General features: G+C 48.5%; 9 protein-coding genes across 9 annotated transcripts; 5 read left to right on the forward strand and 4 right to left on the reverse strand.

Moving 5' to 3' along the window:
* Nucleotides 1-337: 337 nt before the first annotated feature.
* EI90DRAFT_3021519 (HEC/Ndc80p family-domain-containing protein) lies at nucleotides 338-2,998 on the forward strand (the record flags this gene model as incomplete). Its single annotated transcript, XM_039057667.1, has 7 exons — nucleotides 338-422; nucleotides 475-1,193; nucleotides 1,257-1,470; nucleotides 1,538-1,632; nucleotides 1,690-2,577; nucleotides 2,634-2,764; nucleotides 2,815-2,998. The coding sequence occupies 7 exons, from the start codon at nucleotides 338-340 to the stop codon at nucleotides 2,996-2,998; spliced, it is 2,316 nt and encodes a 771-aa protein (XP_038909168.1).
* Nucleotides 2,999-4,082: 1,084 nt separating this feature from the next.
* EI90DRAFT_3147403 (uncharacterized protein) lies at nucleotides 4,083-7,086 on the forward strand (the record flags this gene model as incomplete). The annotated part of the gene is made up of 8 exons (XM_039065525.1): nucleotides 4,083-4,092; nucleotides 4,291-4,753; nucleotides 4,822-5,575; nucleotides 5,630-5,685; nucleotides 5,751-6,170; nucleotides 6,217-6,294; nucleotides 6,355-6,774; nucleotides 6,843-7,086. The coding sequence occupies 8 exons, from the start codon at nucleotides 4,083-4,085 to the stop codon at nucleotides 7,084-7,086; spliced, it is 2,445 nt and encodes an 814-aa protein (XP_038909169.1).
* Nucleotides 7,087-7,731: 645 nt separating this feature from the next.
* On the forward strand, nucleotides 7,732-12,325 carry EI90DRAFT_3134318 (uncharacterized protein; the record flags this gene model as incomplete). Its single annotated transcript, XM_039064654.1, has 6 exons — nucleotides 7,732-7,902; nucleotides 7,962-8,107; nucleotides 8,159-8,309; nucleotides 8,363-9,958; nucleotides 10,008-10,695; nucleotides 10,758-12,325. 6 exons carry the CDS (start codon nucleotides 7,732-7,734, stop codon nucleotides 12,323-12,325), a joined length of 4,320 nt encoding a protein of 1,439 aa, XP_038909170.1.
* Nucleotides 12,326-13,876: 1,551 nt separating this feature from the next.
* Nucleotides 13,877-16,557, reverse strand: EI90DRAFT_3086148 (pyridoxal phosphate-dependent transferase). Its single transcript, XM_039062179.1, has 8 exons — nucleotides 16,400-16,557; nucleotides 16,107-16,329; nucleotides 15,887-15,961; nucleotides 15,317-15,821; nucleotides 15,196-15,258; nucleotides 14,968-15,125; nucleotides 14,374-14,893; nucleotides 13,877-14,344 (listed from the first exon to the last, which is right to left on the reverse strand). Exons 1-8 carry the CDS (start codon nucleotides 16,411-16,413, stop codon nucleotides 14,133-14,135), a joined length of 1,770 nt encoding a protein of 589 aa, XP_038909171.1. The 5' UTR covers nucleotides 16,414-16,557; the 3' UTR covers nucleotides 13,877-14,132.
* EI90DRAFT_225570 (uncharacterized protein) lies at nucleotides 16,536-17,154 on the reverse strand. The gene is made up of 4 exons (XM_039052772.1): nucleotides 16,977-17,154; nucleotides 16,792-16,910; nucleotides 16,698-16,735; nucleotides 16,536-16,643 (listed from the first exon to the last, which is right to left on the reverse strand). Exons 1-4 carry the CDS (start codon nucleotides 16,982-16,984, stop codon nucleotides 16,587-16,589), a joined length of 222 nt encoding a protein of 73 aa, XP_038909172.1. The 5' UTR covers nucleotides 16,985-17,154; the 3' UTR covers nucleotides 16,536-16,586.
* Nucleotides 17,155-17,296: 142 nt separating this feature from the next.
* EI90DRAFT_225545 (uncharacterized protein) lies at nucleotides 17,297-19,540 on the forward strand. The gene is made up of 3 exons (XM_039052771.1): nucleotides 17,297-17,567; nucleotides 17,640-17,689; nucleotides 18,895-19,540. Exons 1-3 carry the CDS (start codon nucleotides 17,559-17,561, stop codon nucleotides 19,451-19,453), a joined length of 618 nt encoding a protein of 205 aa, XP_038909173.1. The 5' UTR covers nucleotides 17,297-17,558; the 3' UTR covers nucleotides 19,454-19,540.
* A 491-nt stretch (nucleotides 19,541-20,031) lies between these two features.
* EI90DRAFT_2876953 (P-loop containing nucleoside triphosphate hydrolase protein) lies at nucleotides 20,032-21,130 on the forward strand (the record flags this gene model as incomplete). Its single annotated transcript, XM_039053889.1, has 3 exons — nucleotides 20,032-20,232; nucleotides 20,281-20,928; nucleotides 20,987-21,130. Coding segments are annotated over 3 exons (993 nt in total), but the record flags the coding sequence as incomplete, so codon positions are not given.
* Nucleotides 21,131-22,696: 1,566 nt separating this feature from the next.
* On the reverse strand, nucleotides 22,697-23,194 carry EI90DRAFT_2944524 (uncharacterized protein; the record flags this gene model as incomplete). Its single annotated transcript, XM_039055314.1, has 2 exons — nucleotides 22,697-23,056; nucleotides 23,105-23,194. The coding sequence occupies 2 exons, from the start codon at nucleotides 23,192-23,194 to the stop codon at nucleotides 22,697-22,699; spliced, it is 450 nt and encodes a 149-aa protein (XP_038909175.1).
* A 980-nt stretch (nucleotides 23,195-24,174) lies between these two features.
* On the reverse strand, nucleotides 24,175-24,594 carry EI90DRAFT_2877876 (uncharacterized protein; the record flags this gene model as incomplete). Its single annotated transcript, XM_039053900.1, has 1 exon — nucleotides 24,175-24,594. A coding segment is annotated over one exon (420 nt), but the record flags the coding sequence as incomplete, so codon positions are not given.
* Nucleotides 24,595-24,768: the final 174 nt, after the last annotated feature.

Raw genomic sequence — 24,768 nt, forward strand, 5'->3', positions numbered from 1 at the left:
ACCCGTCTTGGGTTACGAAGTGATCGAATATCTTGTGGTGACACAGCTACAGAAAAGCTCAAGGAGTCAGATGTTGACACTTGTTTGCGCCTACGAAACGACCTACAATAGGGTTGATTGTGTACGCAGGGACAGAGAATGGAGCTGCGAAGTGACATTCCTACAAAAAATATTCCATGGGCCAGACGACGAAGAGCTACGGGCTCTGTAACCGCCCAGAACTTGCTTTTGTTTGTTTACATCGAGCCTCCCAGTGCTTATTTAAACATCGTTTGGCGTCAAGTCTAACTTACTCAACAGACACGCGTCAAAATGGCCCATAGACGCGACAATCCCAATGACAGTCGCACAGGCATTCCTCCCCAACCTCAGCAATAAAGAACACCCAACAACAGCAACCAGCAACCTCCCTTCGTCACTCTGTTCTACCATCCCAATCAATCCAACCATCCTCTTTCTCTTCCCGTAGTGCAGGTCCCAGAAAAAGTAATTTCGGCTTACCGGGGATTGTCCAAACTCGCCCGCCTCCGGGCTCAAGTGCATCCACCCTTGGCCGATCCCACCTAGGCCCGCCGCCTCAAACCCTGACGGCCCCCTCGTCTTCCTTGTCCCAACGCATCGATTATGGGAAAACACCAATAAAATCTGATCTTGGTTCAAGTGCGATCAACTATTCTGCACTCGGTACTTCCAGCGTGCGTAAATCCAATGCACCTCAACAACCTCATCACTCCCTCCGACCCGCACGGGCAGGTATTCCATCGTCATCATCATCCGGCCATAAGGAAACCCGTCCTATTCGTGACAAATCCTATCAACTCATTGAACAACGAGAAATCCTCGATTATCTCATAAGCATCGAAATGAATCTTATCCTACCTACTCTGTCTCTCAAAACACTTCAAAGCCCTTCTACGAGAGAGTTTATTGAGATCTGGAAACGACTCGTCGAAGAGCTTGATCCCGATTATGTTTATCCCGTCGTGGAACCTGAAAAAGGGAGCAGAGCAGTATCTTCCTCGAGGGACAAAGAATCAGTCAGGACGATGCCTGAGGAATTTATCCAAGTGATGAAAGATTTGAGGTACCCGCTGATTGACACAATCAGTAAACAAAGTCTCCAAGCACCGAGTGCTCCGCATGCGTGGCAAAGTATTCTAGCATGTTTACATTGGATGGTTCAGCAAGCAAAAGTACGCGAAACAACTCTCTTCCCTCTATCACCCGAACGGTTTCTGATCAAATCAACAACATAGATCAAAGCCCGCTGGCTGTCTACCGACTCCCAGGATTTATACGTTCTCCCTTCTGAAGCGCTTACACTCAACCCGGAAGACGAACGAATGGCTAATGCTCCTGAGCTACGACATCTTATCGAATTCAGATTCTACGCTGAGACATATGATAAGTGGTGGGGGGATGAGGAGGCTGATTTTGAAGCTGAACAAATGCGGATGGTTGAGGAATACAGTGAGTTCCAGTTCTTGCCGTCTCCACGTTCCGTCCCATGGGTGTGATGTTTGTTCACATATCCCAGATCTTCGGACAGAAGGACAGGAAGAAGCGATTGAGCAAATGGACGCGCAAATTGACAAATTACGCACCCAACTTGAGAAACTCCGGAGCAAGGAGGTGCAGTATTTTGAATGGTTACGTGCCCAATTTTCGCGTCCTCACGTTTTGAATTAGCGTCCACTCCAGCTTGCGGAGACGGAGCGTGCTGAGATTATATCGCGCATCAAAACTTTCAAAAAAGGGATGGAAGATGCTCGCTCGAAACGCAAGAGAATCTCGGATGCTGTTGAGGATCTGGAGGAAAATATAGAAGAGACCAGTTGCGTTTTGCCCATCTTCAGTAGTGCTTCACCAACTGACCTTTTGACTCGACACCAACAAAATGACGCAGGAAAGGAGGTGAATTCTCTTCTCGCCGAACGTGCCGATCTCCACTCCCAGATCAAAGCTCAAAAGATGACCGAGGTCGAAATTTCTCAAATGTTCTCCGATGCTGAAACCTTGCAAAAACAAAACGCAACGTTAAACGAAAAACTTGCTCAAGCTAAACAGGCATTACATGAAAATGAAGTCACCCTTGCTAGACGTGTGGATAGTGTCGAGGAGGATATTGCTGTATATACAACACTCCTCGAAAAGGTGGGTCTTGTGGGAGGGGGAACGAGCACATCGAGAGGGAAGGATGCCGAGAATCGGAATGGAGTTGGTGGTTCGAACAACTCGTTGCCAAAGACCATTCAAAATGTTGAGTTCCGAATCGAGCTCAACATGGCTCGTGGAGATCCCTCCTCCAACTCCCCCTCTGAAGCAATGCTGGTCCCGGGCGCTTCTCCAGCAAATGCGATCGCTCCTGTCGTTGATCTAAGAAGGCTAATCAAACCTGCTCTAGGGGAATATAGGAAAGCTACGACGGCGGAGATGCAGAGGATCACGGGGGAGGTTATCGAAATTGAACACGAAATCGAGGAGGTCGAGGGAAAGATCGAGGACGTTAGGGAACGAATCGAGAGCTGTGAGGAGGAAAGGGCATTAACAATTGCGCAGATCGAGAGTATGAAGCAGGTGGGTTTTTTTTAGTCATTATTACCCCTTTGGGAAGCTGAAGGAGTGTCTGGCAGAAAATGGCGGATGAAGCGGAAAATGCTCGAGAGGCCAATAATCAGCTTGAGAAGGCGGCTCGGGATCTTGAGGATGAGCTCAGTCAAGGGACCGGTGCTGCGCTGGCGAAGCGGAAAAATCTTGAAATTGAGTATGTTCCCTCACCTCAGTATGCTGCCTTCCGGCTATACGTTTTCTAAGGTACGAAGCGCAAAGGGCCAATATACTCAAGGTCAAGGATGAAATAAAGTCGCGTATCATCGAAGCTTCATCGGTCTTATCCTCCGTCGTTGAAGACTGTGGAGCATTGCTCCAGGAGTTGGAGGTTGCAGCAGAGACATCCGATGCTCGGACTGCAAAGTTTAACCTTGCCCTCAATGGGTGAGATCCGGTTCTGAGCGCATCGAGGCAGCGCCCTCTTCGAACTGCAGTCAAATATCGTGCTCTCGGGAGATTATCATGCACAGCTAGTTCGTTAGTTTCTCCTTTGGGGTTCGTAGAGCTCTACGGACTGCATCCGACCGGCACTATTCATTTTTTTTTACTTGTGTGCAGATGGGCAAAGCGCGCAAATTATATCCCTTCTGCACGTTCATGATCAGTAACCGGTGCTTCCAACCATTCTGCTATCGTCATTGAGGCGTGACATAAAACTGAAATCTGCCACTGGCTGTCGGTGATGACATGCAATGGCCGTTTTAGTGCATGATCATCCATTGTGCTTTATGCTGAACGATATATATCCTTACATCGTGTACTCAGGTGCGAATAATTTGCAACACGGTCAAGTACCGAGTTTCTTTGTAACTCGTCACTGCTCTTATTCCAGGCCGTCAGGTTTGGTGGGCGCAGGTCGTCTGTCAAAAATGTTGCTCTGTTAGTAGTATTCGAGTTCGACGCCCCGTTACAGCTCTAATGCCCATTCTTTACCAAAAACCGCGATCCTTCAGACTCAACATCTTCGTGAAATTAATCTTCGATGAGACTCCTCAGGTGCAAGCTCTTGTATTGAACCGCAAGCCCACTTGTTCTTTGTAGGACTAGCTGGCATACCATTTTTACCGCATTAAATGGCTATGCATCGCAAGGCAACCGGCCTTTTCAGAGACGACTCGCCAATGAGGTGAGCGCTCAGCCAACAGACGGTAGCCGCATCCTAACACTCATAAGTCACAACGCAGATTATTAAACGTTTCAAGGGCAATTTCTCTCTGAAATACAATTTCGAGTCCCATACCACTGAAGCACATTGGAAAGAGCTAGACGAACGCATTCTTCGGGGTACATTTCATAGAGTTTAGCGCTCAAACAGAAATCTGGGACACCGAACTCCAGTTTGTATGCAGGGGAAGGATAGCTCGAAGTACTGCATGGCGTTCAATCAGGCTTTGGACTTCACCGGCGCAAATGCTGCCTGGCTTGCAAAGATTTAATCTCCAATTTCGTATCAGAACCAAAATACTTACATAATGCAATTATGTAAAAGAGCCCAGGGTCTCACGGTCTGAATTCAGTTTAGACTTGCAAAGGTGCTTATGCCATGGAGGGTGGAAGAAAACAGCACGCACGAGGGATCAACACGCGAACCGAAATGACTACAGAAAAACGTAATGTGATTTCGCACTGCGCCCACTGTCTAGACTTACAGCAAAAACCATTGTGGCCGTCTGCTATCAGATGAAGGACTTCCTGAGCCAATGTATAATCGCAATCATGCGGCTTGGCCAATAATATCCACAGCTGCACCTTTCGCATTACGGAATCTTCTCAAAAGTAATACGGACATCCGTATGGGGGACATGGCTAAAAAAGTCGTCAACCATCAGCTCGAGCATTGGGAAGAAGCGAAATCCAGAATCTGCAAGGAGAATATCTCCCTGGGAAATCCCTGTAATGTCGACCTGGACAAACTTGCCTTGAAAGAGCTTGGCGAGCATCCCAAGGCAGATCTTGAAGCCATCAGGGCTGCTCTACAGGAAGCTCGCTATGAGGGAGGTGAACAGTTATGGAATTGGTGTCGTCTTCCCTATACTGTCAGATGTCTTGGACTTGCGGAATGTCACTTTGGGCCTTCTGAACGTGGCAAGAAACGTGCAAGGACTGTCTCAGATGGGCATTTTGTTGCCGACGTTGATGAATGGTGAGTGTAGATTCCTCAATGTGCTATCATAAATACCGAATATCAATTCCCTTTCTCATGCTGGCTAGGATCCTGAAAAACGAGAGTTATCTTCGGATTCTATCTCGTCGCCACAACCTCAAGTTGATCCCGGCTGACGCCCCGCACGCTGTTTCATCATGGAAGTATGGCCTTGTGACTGTGGGGGATATCCAGTCCGTCATCCCTGACTGCACCATAATCAGTGATAAGAAAGGCGAAGCGCTGGAAATCAGACGCCGACCAGTCACTTCATTTCCTGGGTATACTGTCCTACATGCAAAGAGACATCAGAGCATCTTCCTCCAAACCTCCAAGGAAGGTTTCAAAAAGCGATGGGATGAGATGACCGATGGAATACTGACTGGACTGGATTGGTCAAATGTCTTCGTTGCTGGTGGGATGGTACTTTCCACTCTGCTCACTCCAGAGCTTCCGTCGAAGCTCTCCAGCTCTCCCGGAGCTAAAAAACCTAAGGATTCTGAGGATTCGGACATCGATCTTTACATCTATGGCCTCCCCCCTCAGGAAGCGAATGCAAAAATTGAACACATCGAGACAGTGTACAAGAAGAATTTGCCTCCAAATGCGCCGTTCTTCGTAGTTAGAAATTCTCAAACAATCACCTTCTACTCAGAGTATCCTCGTCGACGGGTCCAAATTGTCCTGAAACTTATCGGAAGTCCTCGGGAGGTCCTCCTTAACTTCGACCTTGATGTATGTGCAGCGGGATACGACGGTGCAGATGTATGGTTGTTGCCACGGTGCGTACGCGCACTCGAAACCGGTTTAATTGTGTTCACAGTAAGCATATTCAATATCGCCGCAACCTGGTTCTGTGTTCATCTCTTTGGCCAGATGGACCTCATCGATGGACACTATCTTGGTGATCGAAAGGCTACGCGCGATCAGCGGCAAGTTCCAAGTCCCACTTACAAAGAGAAAAACTTCGGCTGACGTCGATGAATGATCCTTCAAGTGTGTTCAAATATGCCAACAAGGGCTACGGAATCTGCATTCTTCCATCTTACCTGGATTTTCTTGCTGTGTACAATGATCCCGAAGCCCTTACAGATATTTCTCGGGGCGAAGATCTCATAGAGAACTTCTCTATCGACTCCGCTGCCAAGGACGCTCGTGACTGGACCTCAACAGTAATTAAACGCTATCTCTTTGTGGGACATGGGAATAAGCCCTTCCACGTTGGTGTTCCTCATCTGAACACCGACTTGACCAAGCCGATTCAATCACCTGATGGCAAACCTGTCTTCTCGCATGCAATGCTGGAAAGTTATGGCCAGATAACCAGCGAGCCTCTCTGGCGAAGTTGCTTGACAGATTTTTCCCTCTTCATGAGGCATGTTGCCCTCTGGGAAGCTGAGGTCGCTGGCGAGATTCAGTATGTTTCAGAGCACTTTCCCTGAATAAGCCTTGACTTGATCCAGTATATTTGAAGATTTATTTGCTTCCGACGCCTATGGTGAAGGCAGTCGATCGTTTATTTCCTATGATGACACACCAGCGTAAGTTCAGCGCGATACTACGGAGGCCGCATGCCTATACTCATCCGACGATACGGCCAGATATAAGTGGGATGCCGAGTTCAGTATCCCCGAGTTCAAAAGGGCCATCGAGAAGTTCAACTCTCGTGAATCGGACTTCAGTGACAATTGGCGTACTTTCGCAAAGGGCCAAAGCTTTGGTCGGCTTCCAAGAGACGTCGTCGCTCGAGTCACTTATGGCGACTCCGTTCTGGAAGTGATGAGTCCCGGCAAGGACATTCGTATCCCCTTGGTGATGACAACCAGTGTAGTGGGCTGGGCGAACGAGATTATTGAGACGGCACTCCAAGAATGTGGTATGAAGTTCGGAAGTGAACAACCTTTGGTGGCTTTTGGCCCGAGTGAGGACGAAGACTATGAGGATTCTCGTGATGAGACTGTCGCTCTCTGGCGTTTGGATAAAACCACAAACTGGCAAATGCTTGACCGCCGCATCGATGAGTGCGTCCATCCCCATTGCCTCCTCAACCCCATGTGGTTGTGCGCCCGTTATTGACGCCCTGATTCAGGGTCCGCGAAGTTCTCTGGGCCTTCCATCGCGCAAACGAAAGAATGATCGCGGAGCATGAACGTCGGCTCAAATACTTCAAAACGAACATCTCTCGCCGCGCAATCCGCGATTCCATAGAGGATGAAGCGGCAGCATTTGTTCGATGGGTGGGCCGAAAGCCGTTCGAACAAGATACGAAAATCAATGCCCACTATTGGCTTGCTGATTATGAGGTGGGAGAGGATGAGGATTTGGATAAGTGAACCTTCTTGGTGGGGTAATACTCTTGACTTGGTGGTTTTCATGTTAGCACTGGAGGAATCTGTGTCACGTAATTTTAATTTCATGATCAACTCCTTGGCGCTCGGAGGCGCCTGCTTGATCCCACAGAAATGCGTGTATGTGCGTCGAACAGCAAGACCCTTGTGACGACGGCCCTGTGCATGTGGTCATAGCATATTCAAGTGCAAGGCCCCAACCCGACCAACCCAGTCCCAACCTACAAGGCGCCGGCAAGTGTAGCTGATTATATCTATGTAAATTCAGACCTTTCAGTGCCCTTGAACCTTTCCCCTCCCCGAGTAGGCGGCTCGACAGACAGCGAACAACCCCCAGTCAACTCCTTGTCTGCATCGCGTAGTCGTCTATAAAAGCTTATGGCATGCTCGCGCGGGTGGCAATATTCAGTTCGTACATGGTACTCAATCGGCTTACAGTTCAGCTGACTGGTCTTCACCAGTAGGATCGTTTGTGACCAATTATTTACAAATGTAGCATGCTGTCCGACAGTGCCGCCCACGACCTTCCATAATTGTACAGATGCCTCGTGGTTCTGGACATCTGAAGGGGCTCACGTGTGTTGCGTGCCTGTGGCGCCCTCTCCTCCATCGGTTTTTCCGTTATCGACTATGTCATTGCGGGAAAGGGCTGCAGCTCTCAGGAGAACGATTGATCGTCTCCTCGCAACAGGGGGCGACATAGCAGTCCCCATTCTCACGGCCGTCAACGCGGCCGCTGATGTGTGTCCTCCTCTAAAGAGCGCGACTAGTGGTGCGCTCTTCATCTTCGGTGAAGTCAAGGTTGGCGTCAATCTGTGCTTGGTCGCAAACGAACGCTCACCCCGGTTTGCGTCACTTAGAAGTTTAAGGAGAATAAAAGGGAATGGGCCGACTTTGGTAAATATGTGGTCGACACAGTGGCTGAGGTAGTTGCAGCCATAAAGTCCTTTGATGAGTCAGCGGAAGAGGCAAAGTCATGGGTGGAGAGTGCTACAAAGCTCGATGGGTAAGTTATATTTGTTTTTAGTGATCTTATCGTACTTACACGAAGTCCTAGCACGCTGCAGGAGATCAAGTCCAAAATCGACCAAAAACTCGCAAAAGTAGAGAAACGATTGGCTTTCAGAAACACATTTTCCCACTTCAGAGACTCCGGAAGGATCGATGGCCTAAAGAAAGATCTTGACAAAGCATTGGCAGCGTTTCAGGTAGCTCTCCTCATGGTGTTGTACCATAATCATTCTGATCCTGACCGATGCAGCTTAGGACGAACTTAAGAATTAGTCTCAGATTATCCACCATAGAAGATGGTCGAGATACTCTGCAGGGCGACTCGATTCTTGGTAGACTCCGATACCCTGATGTCGCTCACTATGACTCAACCCAGGCATGCTTAAAAGGTACTAGGGTTGATCTCACGGAACATATTATGGCTTGGTGTTGTAGCACTGGAGACAGCCAGAACCGGTTGATGCTGATGACCGCTGTGGCCGGCGCCGGAAAAACTTCAATTGCGCACACGATTGCAGAGAATTGTAAAAGGGAGGCTACCCTGTTACTAGCCTTTTTCTTCAAGGCAGGCGAACAATCGCGGCCCGATTGTTTATTCAGTGGCATTGCTCAAGCTCTGGCCAACCGTGACCCGGATCATCGCAACTTCATTGTCTCTGCCCTTCGAAAAGACCCTACTCTCTCAACAGCCCCATTCACGATGCAGTTCAAGGAATTAGTGGCTTCGCCTCTCCTCCATAAACCCCCGCCTTCCTACCCTCCAATGGTGGTCATCATTGACGCTTTAGACGAGTGTGACAAAGAAGCATTTGAGCCTCTTGCTAACATCTTGCGCGAGGAAGTGCCGAGATTACCGTCCTCCATAAAATTCTTTGTTACATCAAGACAATTTGATCTTGTTAATCGCTTCCTCTCGGCTCATTGTCCTATTGATCGCCTTACCATCAATCTCTCGGATGAGACAAACGTGCAGGACTGCGCTACGTACATACGTTCCCAGCTGCAGATGCTGAAGAATTTTCATCCCGATGTACGGCATAAACTTCAAGACGAGGGGAAAATAGTACAGAAGATCTTGGAGCGAGCGGGTGGCTTGTTTGTTTGGATCAGCACCATCTTTAGCTACATGAAGATGGCTAACAAGGACCCTATGAAGATATTAGAGACACTGCTTGACACAGGCACCAAACGGCCAGCCATTTCTGCTGAAGGAATGATGGATCGCTTGTATACAAGCATTCTGAAAAAGTGTGATTGGGAGGATGAAGATTTTGCGCATGACTATCCACTTGTCATGGGAGCAATCTTCGTGGCGCAACAACCTCTGTCTGTCTCAGCTTGGGATACGATTTTGTCGCCTTTCCTCAAGTCTTCCATTCAATACACGTTAGCCGAACTTGCACCACTCCTCTCAGGAGTTGAGGATTGTCGCGTTCCGATTCGCATCTTGCACCAATCCTTCCGGGACTTTATCGTGGATCGGATCGATCCCCAATCAATTAGCCTTCGTTGCGGCCCAGTAGACACGACGATGGAGAATGCCAAGGTTGCCCTGCGATGCGCCGAGATCTTGAACCAGGATCTTTGCTCTGTAGAGAATCTAGGACTCATTAAAAACTTGTCCGAACAAGATGAACTGCCACGTATTCCTCCAGCGAATTTATCTGAGCACTTTCATTACGCATGTCGTCACCTTAGTTATCACCTCAGTGAAGTCCAGGAACCGCCGCAGGCGCTGCAGGGCTCAATCTGTGTGTTTTTCAGTCAGCATGCAACTCGTTGGGTAGAAGTTTGTGTGAGAATGGAAGGCTACATTAGTATCTCAGTTCTCCTGGAGTGGCATAAGGTATGGATTATCAATTGTGCTATCAATGAAACCAGCTCATAATTTTTAGTGGGTTGTTGACCAAAGGTCAAAAGGTGCTATCAATGCGCTGGCCAATGTGCTTACTCAGCTCCAACCGAATTTGGAATTTTCTTCAAGGTTCCAAGAGGCATATGAGGCAGCAAACGATTCCGTAGCACTCTGCCGTCACCTTGTTGCCGTGGATTCAGGATCTTACATGCCGGATTTGGCCAATTCACTCAATAATATATGTAACGCTCTTTGCAAACTCGGACGTCACCCCGAGGCACTCCCATTCATCGAAGAAGGCGTCAAACTCTACCGCCAGTTAGTTGCCGTCCACTCAGGATGGTATACTCCAGATTTGGCCAGATCACTCAACAGCCTATATTTAGTTCTTTCCGATCTCGGACGGCACTCCGAAGCGCTTCCATTCATCGAAGAAAGCGTCAAAATCTTGCGTCGGCTAGTTGCCATTCATCCTGGATCATACAATCCCAATTTGGCTTTGTCACTCAACAATCTATGTAGGGCTCTTTCCAGTCTCAAACGACACAAGGAGGCGCTCTCATTCATTGAGGAAAGCATCAAACTCCAGCGACAGCTCGTTGCCGCCCACCCGGAATCACACACCCCAGATTTGGCTATGTCACTGAATAATCTGCTTGGCGCTCTTTCCAGCCTCGGACGACACTCGGAGGCGCTCCCATTCATCGAAGAAAGCGTCAGACTCTACCGTCAGCTAGTTGCCATTCACATACCCCCGATTTGGCCATGTCACTCAACAATCTGTATTTAGCACTTTCCAATCTCGGGCGCCACTCTGAGGCGCTCCCATTCATTGAAGAATGCGTCAAGATCCGACGCCAGCTAGTAGCCGTTCTTCCAGGATCATACACACCAAAGTTGGCCTTGTCCCTCAGCAATCTATATAGTGCGCTTTCCAAACTCGGGCGGCACTCTGAGGCGCTCCTATCCATCGAAGAAAGTGTTAAAATCCTGCGCCAGCTAATTGCTGTCCATCCAGGATCGTACAATGCAAATTTGGCCTTGTCACTCAACAATCTATGCAGGGCTCTTTCCAGACTCGGACGGCACTCGGAGGCGCTCCCATTCATCGAAGAAAGTGTCGAACTCTACCGCCAGCTAGTTGCGGTTCACCCAAGATCATATACACCTGATTTGGCCATGTCACTCAACAATTTGTATTTAGCACTTTCTAATCTCGGACGGCACTGTGAGGCGCTCCCATTCATCGAAGAAAGCGTCGAAATCCGGCGCGAACTAGTCGTCATTCACCCAGCGTCATACAGACCAAAATTGGCTCTATCCCTGAGCAATCTATACAGCGCTCTTTCTGAACTGGGGCGGCACCATGAGGCGCTCCCATTCATTGAAGAAAGCGTCAAAATTCGGCGCCAGCTTGCCGCCGTTCATCCAGGATCATACACCCCAGATGTGGCCAGATCGCTCAACATTTTGTATTTAGCTCATTACGCTCTCCAACAGCACTCCGAGGCGCTCCCATTCATCAAAGAGGGCGTCACACTTTACCGGCAGCTGGCAGCCGCTCACCCAGGATCATACGCCTCGGACTTGGCCAGATCACTCAACATTCTATATCTAGCTCATTCCGATCTCAGACGGTACTCCGAGGCGCTCCCATTCATCGAGGAAAGCGTCAAACTATACCGCAAACTACTTTCTGTTCACCCAGGGTCATACGCCCCATATCTGGCTTTGTCACTCAACAATCTACGTGATGCTCTTTCCAATCTTGGACAACACTCAGAGGCGCTCCCATTTATCGAGGAAAGCGTCAAGCTCTACCGCCAGCTGGTTGTCGTTCACCCAGAATCGTACACCCCAGGTTTGGCTTTGTCACTCAACAATCTATACGACGCTCTTTCCAAACTTGGACGGCACTCCGAGGCTCTCCCATTCATTGAGGAGAGCCTCAAAATCCGACAGCAGCTAGTTGCCATTCACCCAAGATCATACACTTCACATTTGGCTTTGTCGCTCAACAATTTATATTATGCTCTTTCCAATCTCGAACGGCACTCCGAGGCGCTTCCATTCATCGAGGAAAGTGTTAAACTTTACCGCCAACTAGTTGCCGTTCACCCAGGATCGCACACCCCAGATCTAGCCACATCACTCAATAATCTGCACTTCGCTCTCTCTGAACTTGGGCGGCACTCCGAAGCGCTCCAGTTCATAGAAGAGAGCGTCCAACTCTACCACCAGCTAGCCGCGGTTCATCCCGCATTATACACCCCGGATTTGACCGATTCACTCGAAACCCTACGTGACGCTCTCTCCAATATCGGTCATCATCCTGAGGTGCAAATGATCCGTATTTAAGTGACCCAGTCCTGCCTGACACCTTGGGTCTTCCCATATCGTTGAGTTTCCCTGTTTGGTACCCGCGAGGGTGCGCATACACACACGTACACAGCATGTAAAATGTTCTTGAACTTCGTGTGCGTTACCTATAACGCAAGTAAACTGCCTCACTCTATGCTTCGTGGAAATATGCGTTCCGCTCATGTTTCCCTTCCTTTCCTGACGTGCATAACCCGCCATCGTATCGTTAAAGGGTGTCTAGAGTACACGCGGCGTCCGGTTGGGTGTTTAGCACCTCTGGCCACTATGCAGCATCGCTCCCGTTGCGCACAGGGAGGTAATCTTCAACGGCTAGTGGGCTGCCCGATTGGCCCCCCTTCATCCAGGAGTTCGGTCCTCAAACTTAGGTCATTACAACTCGAGGGATGGAGTGGTCTTGTGGGTATCGGCGACTGCAGGAAGAGATGGTAAAGAGTGAATGGATGGCGGTCGGAGAGCTGGCAAGATGGAGGATACATCCCACGGCCTTGTACTGATCGATTGTGTACAGTGTAACCCATTGAACGCTCCGTCATATGCCGACGGTGTCCTAAAATGACACACACACACCCTTACGAGCTCCGTACGTGCCAACGCACGTTTCATGGCTGCACGCTGTTGCTGCACATATGCCGACGGACGGACGCGCGTCGAGTTGAAGTCCTTATTAGAATAAAGACTATGTCGCGTTAGACTGCGACAAGAGTTATACAAGAGTTATAAAGTAAAATACTGAGAAATAGTTCTCACCTCAGACTCGAATAAGAGTTCTGAGGGAGAAAAGTCTAAGAATTCCTCCCCGACATTCCTGAGTGGCAACGTCGTCGTACAAAGGGAGTTTTAAGTTGAATGAGAAAGGGCAAAACGCCCCCAACGCCTCATAGCGCCCCAGAATAACCGCTACGAATAACCGCCACACAACTTCCCGATGTAAACAAAGTTGGTGTTCCAATAGTCCTGCACGTAGGTGAGATTGTGTTCGCTGGTTGATGCAACTATGGGTTGACTGGTTCAAGATCAATGGCGATACGCAGCAGTGGATGAAATATGCACGTACCATTAGAGTGAGTCGTTGACACCTGCGGGTTGAGCAGCTTAGCCTAAGGTCAGAACTGCATAAGCAAACCAGTCATGGGCACAGTGGCATTGCCAGAGTCCACTGACTGGCTCAGGGCACATGGCATAACGTGCCCACAATTGGCTGTCAGCTTGTCCGAGCGACGGTATCGGTGAGCCTTTACTCAAGGCTTTCTTTTCTGGGGAAAAATTCAAGAGCTCCCATACTCGGGCATCTTGTCGCACCATTGCATCGGAGGGTCTGGCATGGCTCGGGTGGGGCTTGGTTGCTAGTGATAAAAGATCCGCTGCGCGCGAGGCCATCTTTTGAGTATTGTGGATCCCGAATATATACGAAGTCCGCAGCGACGCAAATTCGGTTACCACTCGGCCCTGGCGGACTTCCAGTCTGAGCTTCCCCTCTTCCAGGGCTCGGGCATATCAATTGGTACTTTCATCGCACAGCGGAAGATTCATTCTCAGTTGTGACATCGATAACATTGGTTAACCAAATGTTTTCTGAACTAGCTGGTTGAGTCAGTTGAGAAGCGGTATCGCATTGTACGATCAAACCGGAAGCAGGGAGTAGGAAAGAAGTTAAGGGGAGAAAAATCACCCCCCTGTGATAAACTATTCGGACAAACAAGTCGGGGGGAAGGGTAATGAACGATGGCCAAAACCTCGGGCCAAGGTAAGAAAATAGAAAGCGAGATCAACGGTTTTCACCAATTTACTCCGTTTGAGCTGATTTGGTCTCGGCTGCACATGCACCGAGGTCGCCTTCACCGACCGCAAAACCTGCTTCCCTCAGAACCCTCCTCCCAACCCTCTCCAAGATCTTCACGGCCTTTCGGATGTGAACCTCTGTCGTTCTCTCTGCTCCAATAGCCATTCTCAAACAAACCTTTCCTTTTAATTCGGTTCGTGTGATGAAAAGGGCGTCTTCCAAGCTAGAGTCGGGGGATTTCTACTGGAAACACTCGGGTCGCTGCCGGGGATAAAAGAAGAAGCTAAAGGGGGAGGTGTTGGAGGATGAGTGAGGTTTTGGTGAAGTGTAATGTTAAGCGCGTTCAAAGTTTCCTGACTTAGAGCATTGTGCGACTCAGGAGGGGAAGGGCGAGGAGGAATGAGCCGGAACACGACCAAAGCTAGTGCTCTGGGTGTTACCATTTCGAACATGTTCTCCCTCTTCATTTTCCACTCACAAACCGCTTCCACCGCCTCCTCACCCTTAAGCAACCTTTCAAACAGTTCCGCCAATCCAACTCCCTTCCTAATATGTGCCCTAAACCCCTTCACTCCAAAATTCCTTAACACAAACCACAACTTGATACTTCTGAACCGTCTCCCTAGAGAAAGTTGCCAGTTCCTATAATCCACGACAAGCCCGGCGTCTGATTGGGTTGTGCGCAGGAAAGATGGAGTTGAGGACCCGATGTCCATGGAGGCTGTCAGAGCTGCACGATCGCGGACCCAGAGGATCGAGCAGTCCTACCGTTGAAAAATATAAGAATCGAGTGAGAGTGAGGGAAAAAAGTGCGAGGTGAGACCGGAGTGTCACGTACAAAGTTCACCAAGCCCCACTTGTGGAAATTCGTACAAAATGAATCCGCGTACTTATTTATAGCGTCCAGTTTCCCTTTCCTTCTGAATTCGGGACAAGAAAACGAGACTCCGGCCCAGGCGGCGTCGATGTGAAACCAGACGCTATCAAGTTGGGAGACTGTATTTACCATGACCAGGCGAGACATTTGATGAGAGTAAAGGCAAAAAATGAAAATGAAGTACTTAACTGATGGGGCCTATCTCATCGATATGATCATTCGCTCCAGAGGATGTCGTCCCAATCGTCCCGACTGAAGAAAACCAATTCACCACGTACCTCGACTTCAATAAAATCCAAGAGCCACTTACTAAAGATAAAAGGCCACAAACCCTTGTTCCTGTCCTCGTCATAAGCGTTCTTGAACGCAAGCCCCTTAACACCCCATTCACACCCTTCATCAACGTCTAGCTCTCGATAGTTTAGGCCCAGTAACTTGGCGCCTTTTAGGCCGAGCGAGTGAGTTTGGGTCGAGAGGTATATGATAAGGGATTCGTGTGATGGTGGGGGAAGGGAGGAATGGGATGAGAAATAAGAGAGGAAATGGTGTCTGGCTGCGATTATTGCCACAAGGACACTTTCGGAGGCTGTTGATTGGATGGAGCCCCCACCTCCAAGTAGGGGTTGCGATGTGCCGCTGCTTTCGACAGGTGTGAGAGGGGGAGAAGCACTGGGCGAGGAGGCCGTGGTTGAGGGAGGCTGGTCATGGACCGGTGCAGGAGGGGAGTTGAGGAAAGCTGGGGAGAGGCTAAGCAGATTTGCGACCCAGTCCACAACAACTTGCTCAAGTTCGGTGCATGCTGGAGAGCAGATCCACTAATGGCCGGTAAGTGGGAGGAACATTAAAAGAGGAAGATACCCTAAAGCAGAGACGTGCGCACGTTGAAGCCAGGGTTGGAAACTGAAGTGGAGTATAAGTCTGCGAGGATTCCTGCGAGTGAACTACCACTTGGGAACTGAACGGTACAAAACGTTAGTCGGCGATGCTGCGAAGGGGGCGAGAGGAGCGAGAAGGCCGGCAACCAGGAACCAAGGTAGTCGATGCAGTCAATGGCCCCTGGCAACGGTCCCCTGGCCAGTAAATTCCAAACTAAAACTTACAAAGGCAAAAAACTCAGGATGATTCCAATGGGTGATTCCAGGCATGATCAATCTTTGAAAATCGGCTGTGATCTCCTGAATATCTTCCCCTTCTTGAGGAGGATGTGTAGATAATTTGTTGATTAAGTATCCTGGCTCCACTTGGGCCAGGACGGGACGCGATTCGAGAGTATTATAGTAGTCGCATATGCGATCTATTGCTTCATAACCTGCTTTGCGGAACCTGGATGAGAGGAAGGATGAATAAGACCCTAGACGGAAGCGAGGGACACAATGAGAAAGAAGGTGCTCACGCTTCAATGTCCATCGGGTAGTTATACTTTGTCAAGACGTTGCGTTAACACCCTTCTAGTTCTTCTCTCTCTCCAGTCGCACACTTTTCTGCGGTTCTCGCAGCAAGGAAATAGCGGCGTCAGGCAGTTCCCGAGTGCCATGCAGGCTTTAAATCCACGGGGACATGTTGCAGTAATGGGCATGACGTTAATATCCCGGTAACGGCGCCTCAATATCCGAGGTCAATGGTTGATTGTCTGGTTTCTGGGGAAATATTATTGGTATTCTCATCGCAGTTAAAAGCAAATTGTTGCTGACGATGTTGTCGGCCAAATGACTGTGGTCCACGCCATTAACTGGCACTTCACATCATCGCATGTCCCCAAAATACAGCTGGATTCTAGATACACACAGCAAGCGCACACGCCAGCCTCGGCTACGACCACGGACATCGCCCTGGCACCAATGTGATTCAGCACTATACGCTTGCGGCCACTCTGAACCCTGTGGCAAAATATATCGGCGGCCTTCCTGATTATCTAACGGTGCTGTCACATGGCCTTCAAACGCGTTTCGCATAATGAAGAGTTTACTTACGTGAACATACAGTTCCTTGCAGTTTCCTCTCAAAGTGCAGCAGGGACCTTATCATCATACACCAGGGACCCTTGGTGTTCTCAGGGTTCCGAGGGAGCTACAAGTTGTACCGTCCTCGCCACCTTATCGGGGGAATGTCCCGTTCTTCATTGACGCTGTGACTTGTCGGCACCTTCATAACGGAACGGAGCACACTCAGGAATCTCCTGTGCTCCAATTCCAACAGAATGATTGTTCAACAGGTTCCACTCCAAGATTTTGCCCAGAAATTATACCAGACACAGATGTTTCCCAACCGGAATTTGAGGTCATGTCTGGAATTCACATAGTCATCAATAAGGTGCTCCACATCACAATGAAGAAACAGCCCACATTTAGAGTCGAGTAGTGAAGCGAATACCGGGAACAACCCTCAATTAATCATCCGACGAATCCAACAGAATTTCTCACAACCGATAACGCGGAGGCAATACAATGCCGAGTCCGGAATCTGGTCAAAGGAATCCGTTTCATGGCTAGACGAGAAATTTTCACTGTTGTTATCTTGAGAGCAGTGCCAGCCGGAAACTTGAGAGAAAAATCATGCTTTGGGTACGTGCCTCCCCAATGCAAGCAGCACTTGGCTGAATACTATTGTTGCCCAATATCCATTTTTCGGGACAGCCGGCCGCGCAATCCTTAGCACAAAAAGTGCTTCACACAAACCCATCTCTATAACTGGGACTGGGCAACTCAGGTTGTGTCCGTGTACCGCTTATGTAATCAGATTTGGGCAAAACATGGCCTCGCAAATGTTCCATCGATAACTCGTGAAACTGTATTCCAAGTCCCAACAAAAACCTAGAGAGTGTGAATATACAATGTAAAGTATGTACTGAGCGCTCAATCAGAAAAATCCACGCATTATAAAATGAGCATGTAAACAGACCAGTTATGGTACCTCAGATAGCAGATCCTGGCGACTCTACAGATCGTGCATTATAGCGTTTTACAATATCTTGGAGTAGTGCCTTCCGGGGCCCAACTCGTACCTTATTGACTGCTGTTCAATTAGGAATAAAGGTGTCCTTAGGGGCCAGCCAACGAGCTTGTTGATCTGTTCAATTAGCTTTTCCCCCGTCATTGCAGCAATCACTGTAGCACCCAACTGGAGTATAGTACACTCTAGTTTCTCCTCCTCCACTCTCTTCTTCTCATCTCGTGCCTTCTGGGCTTCACGGCTGGCAGCGGCTTTTGCTGCCTCAACTTTGTCCATAGTTTCCTCTCAAGATTCTGTGTGTTCTCGATGCCGAGCTTCCTTCCTGAGGAATGGATGATGGGCTTCACTGAAATTTTCCCTTATGAAGCCCTCAGTGTTGTTACAGCTATACATCGCCAATGAATTAAATGGGCAGTTGATTTTGATTGTTTTGTATGCAACGAATTTTCCGTAATACTAATACCAATCGCTGAAAATGTAAAAGGGTATAAGGAGCATGGTAGGAAGTTGTTCTAAAGTCAGAAGAGCATCAATTGAGCTGAGTGTGCCCCAGGCATCTCCAGAATGCGCTATTGAGTGCGACGACGTACACACAAATAAATAAATGATCACCCAACAATTTCAGGCTCGTCACACAGCAGCTAAGCATGTAGAAATTCTCCTGGATGTGTAGAGGGTCTTTTTCTATAATTCGGACTGTTGGATTTTTATAAAACGCGCTGGTTGTCGAGAACGGTTGCAGAGCCATGAGAACTCATTTTTTTTACAATTCCTCAGTCCAATTATCAGCTTTTACAATTCCAAGTAACTTTTGATTCAACTTTTTGTTGCATGAGACATTTGTGATGAGTTATAAAACTATACTTCCACAGGCTGCTCTGCGGCCAGTCTAGCTTACATAAGCAGTCCCGTGGGCAAGCTTCGCTTGCCCACCCCCACTATAACAACTCGCGCCCCCAACCACCACGTGACAACAAGGAGGGAGGCTGGAGAAAAAGGGCTGGCATCGACTCGGGCAGGTGCCATCGATTCCACAAGCGGCGATTACAAGATCATGATCATCGTCTTCAACGCCAAAATCATGCCCTCATTTTTGTATAACACACAGCTCACGGATTGTGGCCAGATTTCTAAACAAGGTGTATGCGCTGCGAGGTCCGCTCAGTACTCATTGGGATTGTTGTGCCTCGCACGCATTGTGCGCACATCCCGCAGAGGCCAAAAACGCGGCGGTGATGAGTACCGTGCTGCTACGACCAAATCGCCCCATCACTGCACTGACTTGGTAGCTCCGAACACTTGTGTTTGGTATTCCAGTTCGCAGCAAATTGATAACGGAACACATCGCACGATTCAAACCGGATTGGTGCAAATTCCTCCAGCCAAGGCGTTGGTTCGCTTTTACGACACCAGGGTGGCCAGAGGATCGTATTTGGAACCGCAATCGGATTGGGGGACGACTGTGCGCCCTATCAGAGGACCGTTGGGGGAAGGGTAGTGGCAACAGTGAAGCTGACGACATGATGTTTTCCTCGACCAAGAACCTGCCCCAATCGAACTGTCGCAACCGTGTATTGGTCCAGACTCGTACCCAGTCGGAGGAGCTCCGTGGACGCGCAAAATAATAGCTTTTTTACGCAATGTAAATAAATGTTCTCACACTAGACCTGCTTCCGATTAAAGTCACGTTCTGTACTCAATACAACAGATCACATGGTACGGAGTTAAACACATAGCCGATCACCTACTCCGAAACTTGCCCGCGACACTTCGCTCCTCCGACTGGGGCAAATTGTAGATGGCTGTGCTACGGCACTTTCCGTCCCAAATTTTCCCGCGCTAATCTGTGGCCCGATTAGGCATCCAACGCCAACATCTCCGCCCTCCATGTCCGCCTCCGCTTCACTTGATCCTATCCCATCTGAACCTTCCATGTCCATCTCATCTGAGCCCTCCACCACAATAAAGCCTATGCCTACAGCTGAGCAGATCAGGGCCCTGAGTGAAAAAATGTGGTCAAGACGTGCCTGCTGGTTCCAAGCTGAAATTGTGGAACATCTTCTTCGATTTCCCGAACGTAATCTCGTCGCTACTGCAGCAACTGGTACTGGAAAAACATATACATTTTTCCTTCCGGCACTCTATGAACAATCTGGTGTTACCTTCATTATCGTCCCTCTAAAAAAACTGGCTCACCAACACCGCGAGAGTGCCGTCAAGTTAGGTTTGAGTGCGATGACTTTGGAAGCTGAAACCATCAGTAAAGAAGTAATAAATGTATGTTTCTCTTACTCCACACACACCGATAGGCTAATTTCTATGCAGGAGATAGCAGAAATCAAATATAAATATGTTATCCTTGGACCGGATTTGCTGACCAGCGAACTCATGAGGCTACTTTGGCGGAATACAAAATTTGTTTCCCAAATCAACCGAATCATCGTTGATGAGACACACTGCGTTACGCAATGGTTATCCTTCCGTTCTAAGTATCAAGACCTTCGCTCAGTATATGCGCACCTTCGATGCCGATGCCAATGGTATCTTACATCCGCAACCCTCGACACACATACTTGCAGCAAAGTACTTTCTACAATTAATATGGATCCATATCATAATAAAGAGGGTGGGACTTACACAAAGTGGATCCGCCGCTCGAATGACCGTCCGAACCTACATTACTGTGTATGGCCGATGGAATACAGTAGACAATCTTGCAAAGATTTGGCGTTCCTTGTACCATTGGGACTCAAAGAATCCGACCCTATACTGGAGCCGTTCTTCGTTTACTGCAACTCTCGAAACGATGCAGAACGGTGCGCTACTTACCTGCAGTCTCGAGTGGAAGGATCATTGAAGAGGAGAATAATTTGGGTACATTCCGGAATGTCAGATAAACACAAACAGAAAGCAGTAGAAACGTTCAGAAATGGAGAACTTATCGGAATTACTGCAACAGAAACCTTGGGTTTGGTAAGTGTGATGCTTCGCGCATGATGATTGCAAACTCACTAGTGAGTTTAAAACAAAGGGTTTCGACCTACCAAATATCACAAGACTGGTTCAATTTGGCCCACCCGATAATCTGAGTACGCTTGCTCAGCGCTTTGGTCGTGCAGCAAGGGATCCAGATACAACAGGCATTGTGATCCTTCTTGCACCACGGGATTACTTTGAGGAAACCCGTCGCAAGCGAGAACAGAGGGCAAAGAAGGCCACCGAACGGAAGAAGCGCAAAGCCCCTACTCAGAAAACCACAAGTACCAATGAGCGGCCAAGGAAGCGAATAGGGGGACTGCAGCAGTCTCTTACCAACGTTGCAGATGCCCACGAAGTACCCCCTTCAAACGAGGAATTTAATGACTATCTGCTTGATCTTCATCAAGCGGATCCTACACTGGCGCTGCGAGAAGATGTTTGGCCATCAAGTGACATTGATCAGCTGGATACGGTTCATGAGGGGGATTGCGATTTGGATGCGTCCAATTCATCAGAGGGTGAAATATGGGATGAGTTCCCAGATATCGCTTTTGATGAGGTCTGTAACGCAATGGAGGAATTTGATAGTGATCGGTTAGAGTCCTCAGATGGGGTTGTCGGTGAGTCTTTCCCATGACAATGATGTTTGTTGCGCAGACTTACACTCGAGTACCAGATCCCAAAGACTATATGACAACTAACAACATTGATGGGATCATGGGTGGTGAGGCGGTGGGAGAGTTGCAGTCTGCTGAGACGCTGTTGGGCCTTGGAGATGGTGGCAACTGTGCATCCTTACGGAAAAAAACGAGAACAATGAGGCCAAAGAAGGCACCGGCAGGCCGCGAGAACATCGACCCAGGTCTTGATGCATTTATCAATGCAGACCTACTGCCCGAGGGCGACCCTAGAAGAGGTTGTCGTAGGTTAGTACTTGATTTGTATTTCGGGAATAACCAGACAAGTGAGTTTGAATTACCTTTCCACCTGATCCGCCCTGATCCACCCGCTAGAAATGCCACGCACCTGTTGCAAACGGTGTGATCTGCGCAAACCAACAACTTGTTGCGACCTACATACTCCCGGATACACGTCAGGGATGTTTGATGCCATAGTTGAACCACCGTCCAGTAAATGGAACCCACAGCGGGTCGGACCCAAGTCGAAATATGAGAAGGACGAGGCAAGGTCAGCTGCTCTTGACAAAGCGCTTTATGAGTGGAGGAAGGAAGAATTTGCCCGCACTTACCCTGACCGCCGTGACAATATGTGGGTGGGAGACTGGCTTGTCCTCTCTGATGATGTCATCGACGACATCATCTATCTTGCGCATGGGAACAAGTTAACATGTCGCAAAAAGTTCATTCAGCTCGTGGATTGGGTAAATCGTGAACGCTACGCTTCGGACTTACTCAGCATTGTGCACAACATATTCCCCCCCCCACCTGAGCTACCTGCTGTCGCTCCAAATGCATCCCGAGCTGCAGAAAGTTCTCGAGCCATCACATGCTCGAACTGTCGATCCCAGGGTCACAATGGTACGTTTTTCTGTAATTTTTCACCCAGTAACAAACGAACTTGCTCTAGCTCGAACATGCTCTGTACCCTGTGGTGCATGTGGGCGAACGGGCCATACGTGTGAGTATTTCAGCATACTTGGTGTATCAATAGGGTGCACTACATTTTCATTCTCTCAGGAACAAAATGCAACGACAAAGAAAATGCTGCGCTGGCTTCAACATCAGTATTGGGCCACTGAAGTTTATGCTGCCAGATCCGCAGCATCTATTGTATGTCCGTCATCGTTTTCTTCATCATCTACATTGACCAAGTTCCACATCATCCCCCTATCAAACTGCGCACACCCCTTCTGAAAGTAATCTACTATCTCATAAGGTGCCTTCCGCCCCCTCTCGTACCGATGTGGCTGAAGTTCACGAAGGCTCTTTCTTAAACCATCCAACCTCGATTGGATGTCAGGAGCTGCATGATGGAGCGTTTTCTCTGGTATGTGAAAATTGCTCTCAATGTCTTCGATGCACTGGCGGTATGCATTGATTATTGATGATTGACTAATCACGTAGTTAATTGTTTTCCCAGATCCCGAGCCGCCGTATACCACCTGTGGTTCGATGTTAAAATCTGTCATCACTATTAACGTTTGCCGCACCTTTGTATATAGGTTCATAAGTTCCACAAGCCAGTCAACTGCTCGAAATGTGCCCTCCTTTCCAGATGGACAGCATAACCAACACCTCATCACAGCCTCTTTTAATGGTTTGGGAAGATGGTTGAGTTGAAATAAGAACTTGGATAAGTGTTTCGCGTATTTGTATTTTCCACAGGCCTGAAACACCGGCACCCAGAATGAGAGGACATTGATGATGATATCAACCATTCCGTGGTTCATTGCATGAACAAGAATCCGGTAATACATGGAATCGCGGTTGAATAGGACCTGGTTCATCCATCGTTCATCGCGCTGCCTGTTACGTCTTTGATCAGATGAGATTGTGTTTGTTTCGAAATACTCGGACACAATGATCTTTGCCCTTCTCTCAATGTCCCCCAATCTGGTTTACTCTCTGCGTAATTCTGCAGGTCTCCTCCGATGTTCTCTGTCCAAGCGTCAAGGATTGTGCTTCTTGTAATGAACATTATACCGTCATTCATCATACGGAAGGGAGGGACACTTTTGTTGAGTTTTGCGATGTCATTGGGGAAGAGATGGGCGAGTTTTTTATAGAGGCTGTTTGGATCATTGCGTAAGTCATGTCCCACCACATGTATCCTGTTAATAGCATCAATGCATGCCATTCTAACATGAAAAAGCCCAGGGATCGGCAGCAGATAGTGCATGCGCTCCAAAACGTCGTCCTCGATGCACCGCGACTGCAAGATAGTCTCAATTTTTTCCAATGTTCCAAGATCACCATGAACAAATATAATGTACTTCTCGTATGTCGCTGCGTTCACGATGCCGCTTTGTTCCAGCAGTGACAAGAGAGCTTCAATGTTTCCATCGATTGTTGATGCCTTTGCATACATTGCTTTTGCAGTTGAGTACTTTGTTTTTTCCGGGCTCAGTTTGAATGTTGACTGTGGTTGACCGAGGTTTGAGCGCATTTCGGGGAAGTATTCATCAACAAGCACTGATTTGACATGCCACTGACAATGTTTTATGAGGTTCTGGACAGCGGCTGATGTTGGGATGACGTCGGATGGAGTCATGGGAGGATAGGGATTTGTGGCATCTGGGTTATTGTGGTGGCGATCCCACAACATCTCGGCATACTCGAGGTGTTCTGGGAGCACTTGACTAGGGGGATCAAGGAACATGCCGGTGGTGATGCTCTCAAAGGTGCGTTCATTGAGATCTGTTGACTGACCGACTCCAAATTTGAAGTCGCAGTTGTCATAAGCGAGATTGAGTACCCTGGTACGTCCAAGTTCCATGTTCATAATTTTCTGCGTCCTCATTAATGAGTTCCGAATGTTTTCGGTGGACTTTGGTGAGACTGCAAGGCCTGCATGTGCAGCCCACTCTCGGACCGATTTGGATGCCCGGCTCGCTGCAAGATAGAACGCATTTTTGGCTTGCATTGCATTGCAATGCTCGTTGGAACTGTGGAGCAAAATTGATATAATTACAGCTGCTTTCTGTATCACAGTAAGTCGTACTATCTCATGGAAATTGTTCAAATGCTTACTGTATTGAGGAGTGCATAATTCCTTTCTCCAGATGTGGCTTTATGTCAGAACCGTGCGAATCTTCGCCGAGGGTAGCCGTAGGCGACCGAGCGTTGCCCGCTAGTGGAATAGGCGTCCTACACA

The sequence above is a fragment of the Cantharellus anzutake genome, assembly GCF_015039405.1.
Source record: "Cantharellus anzutake strain C23 chromosome Unknown EI90scaffold_117, whole genome shotgun sequence".
In the NCBI taxonomy this organism is placed as follows: domain Eukaryota; kingdom Fungi; phylum Basidiomycota; class Agaricomycetes; order Cantharellales; family Hydnaceae; genus Cantharellus; species Cantharellus anzutake.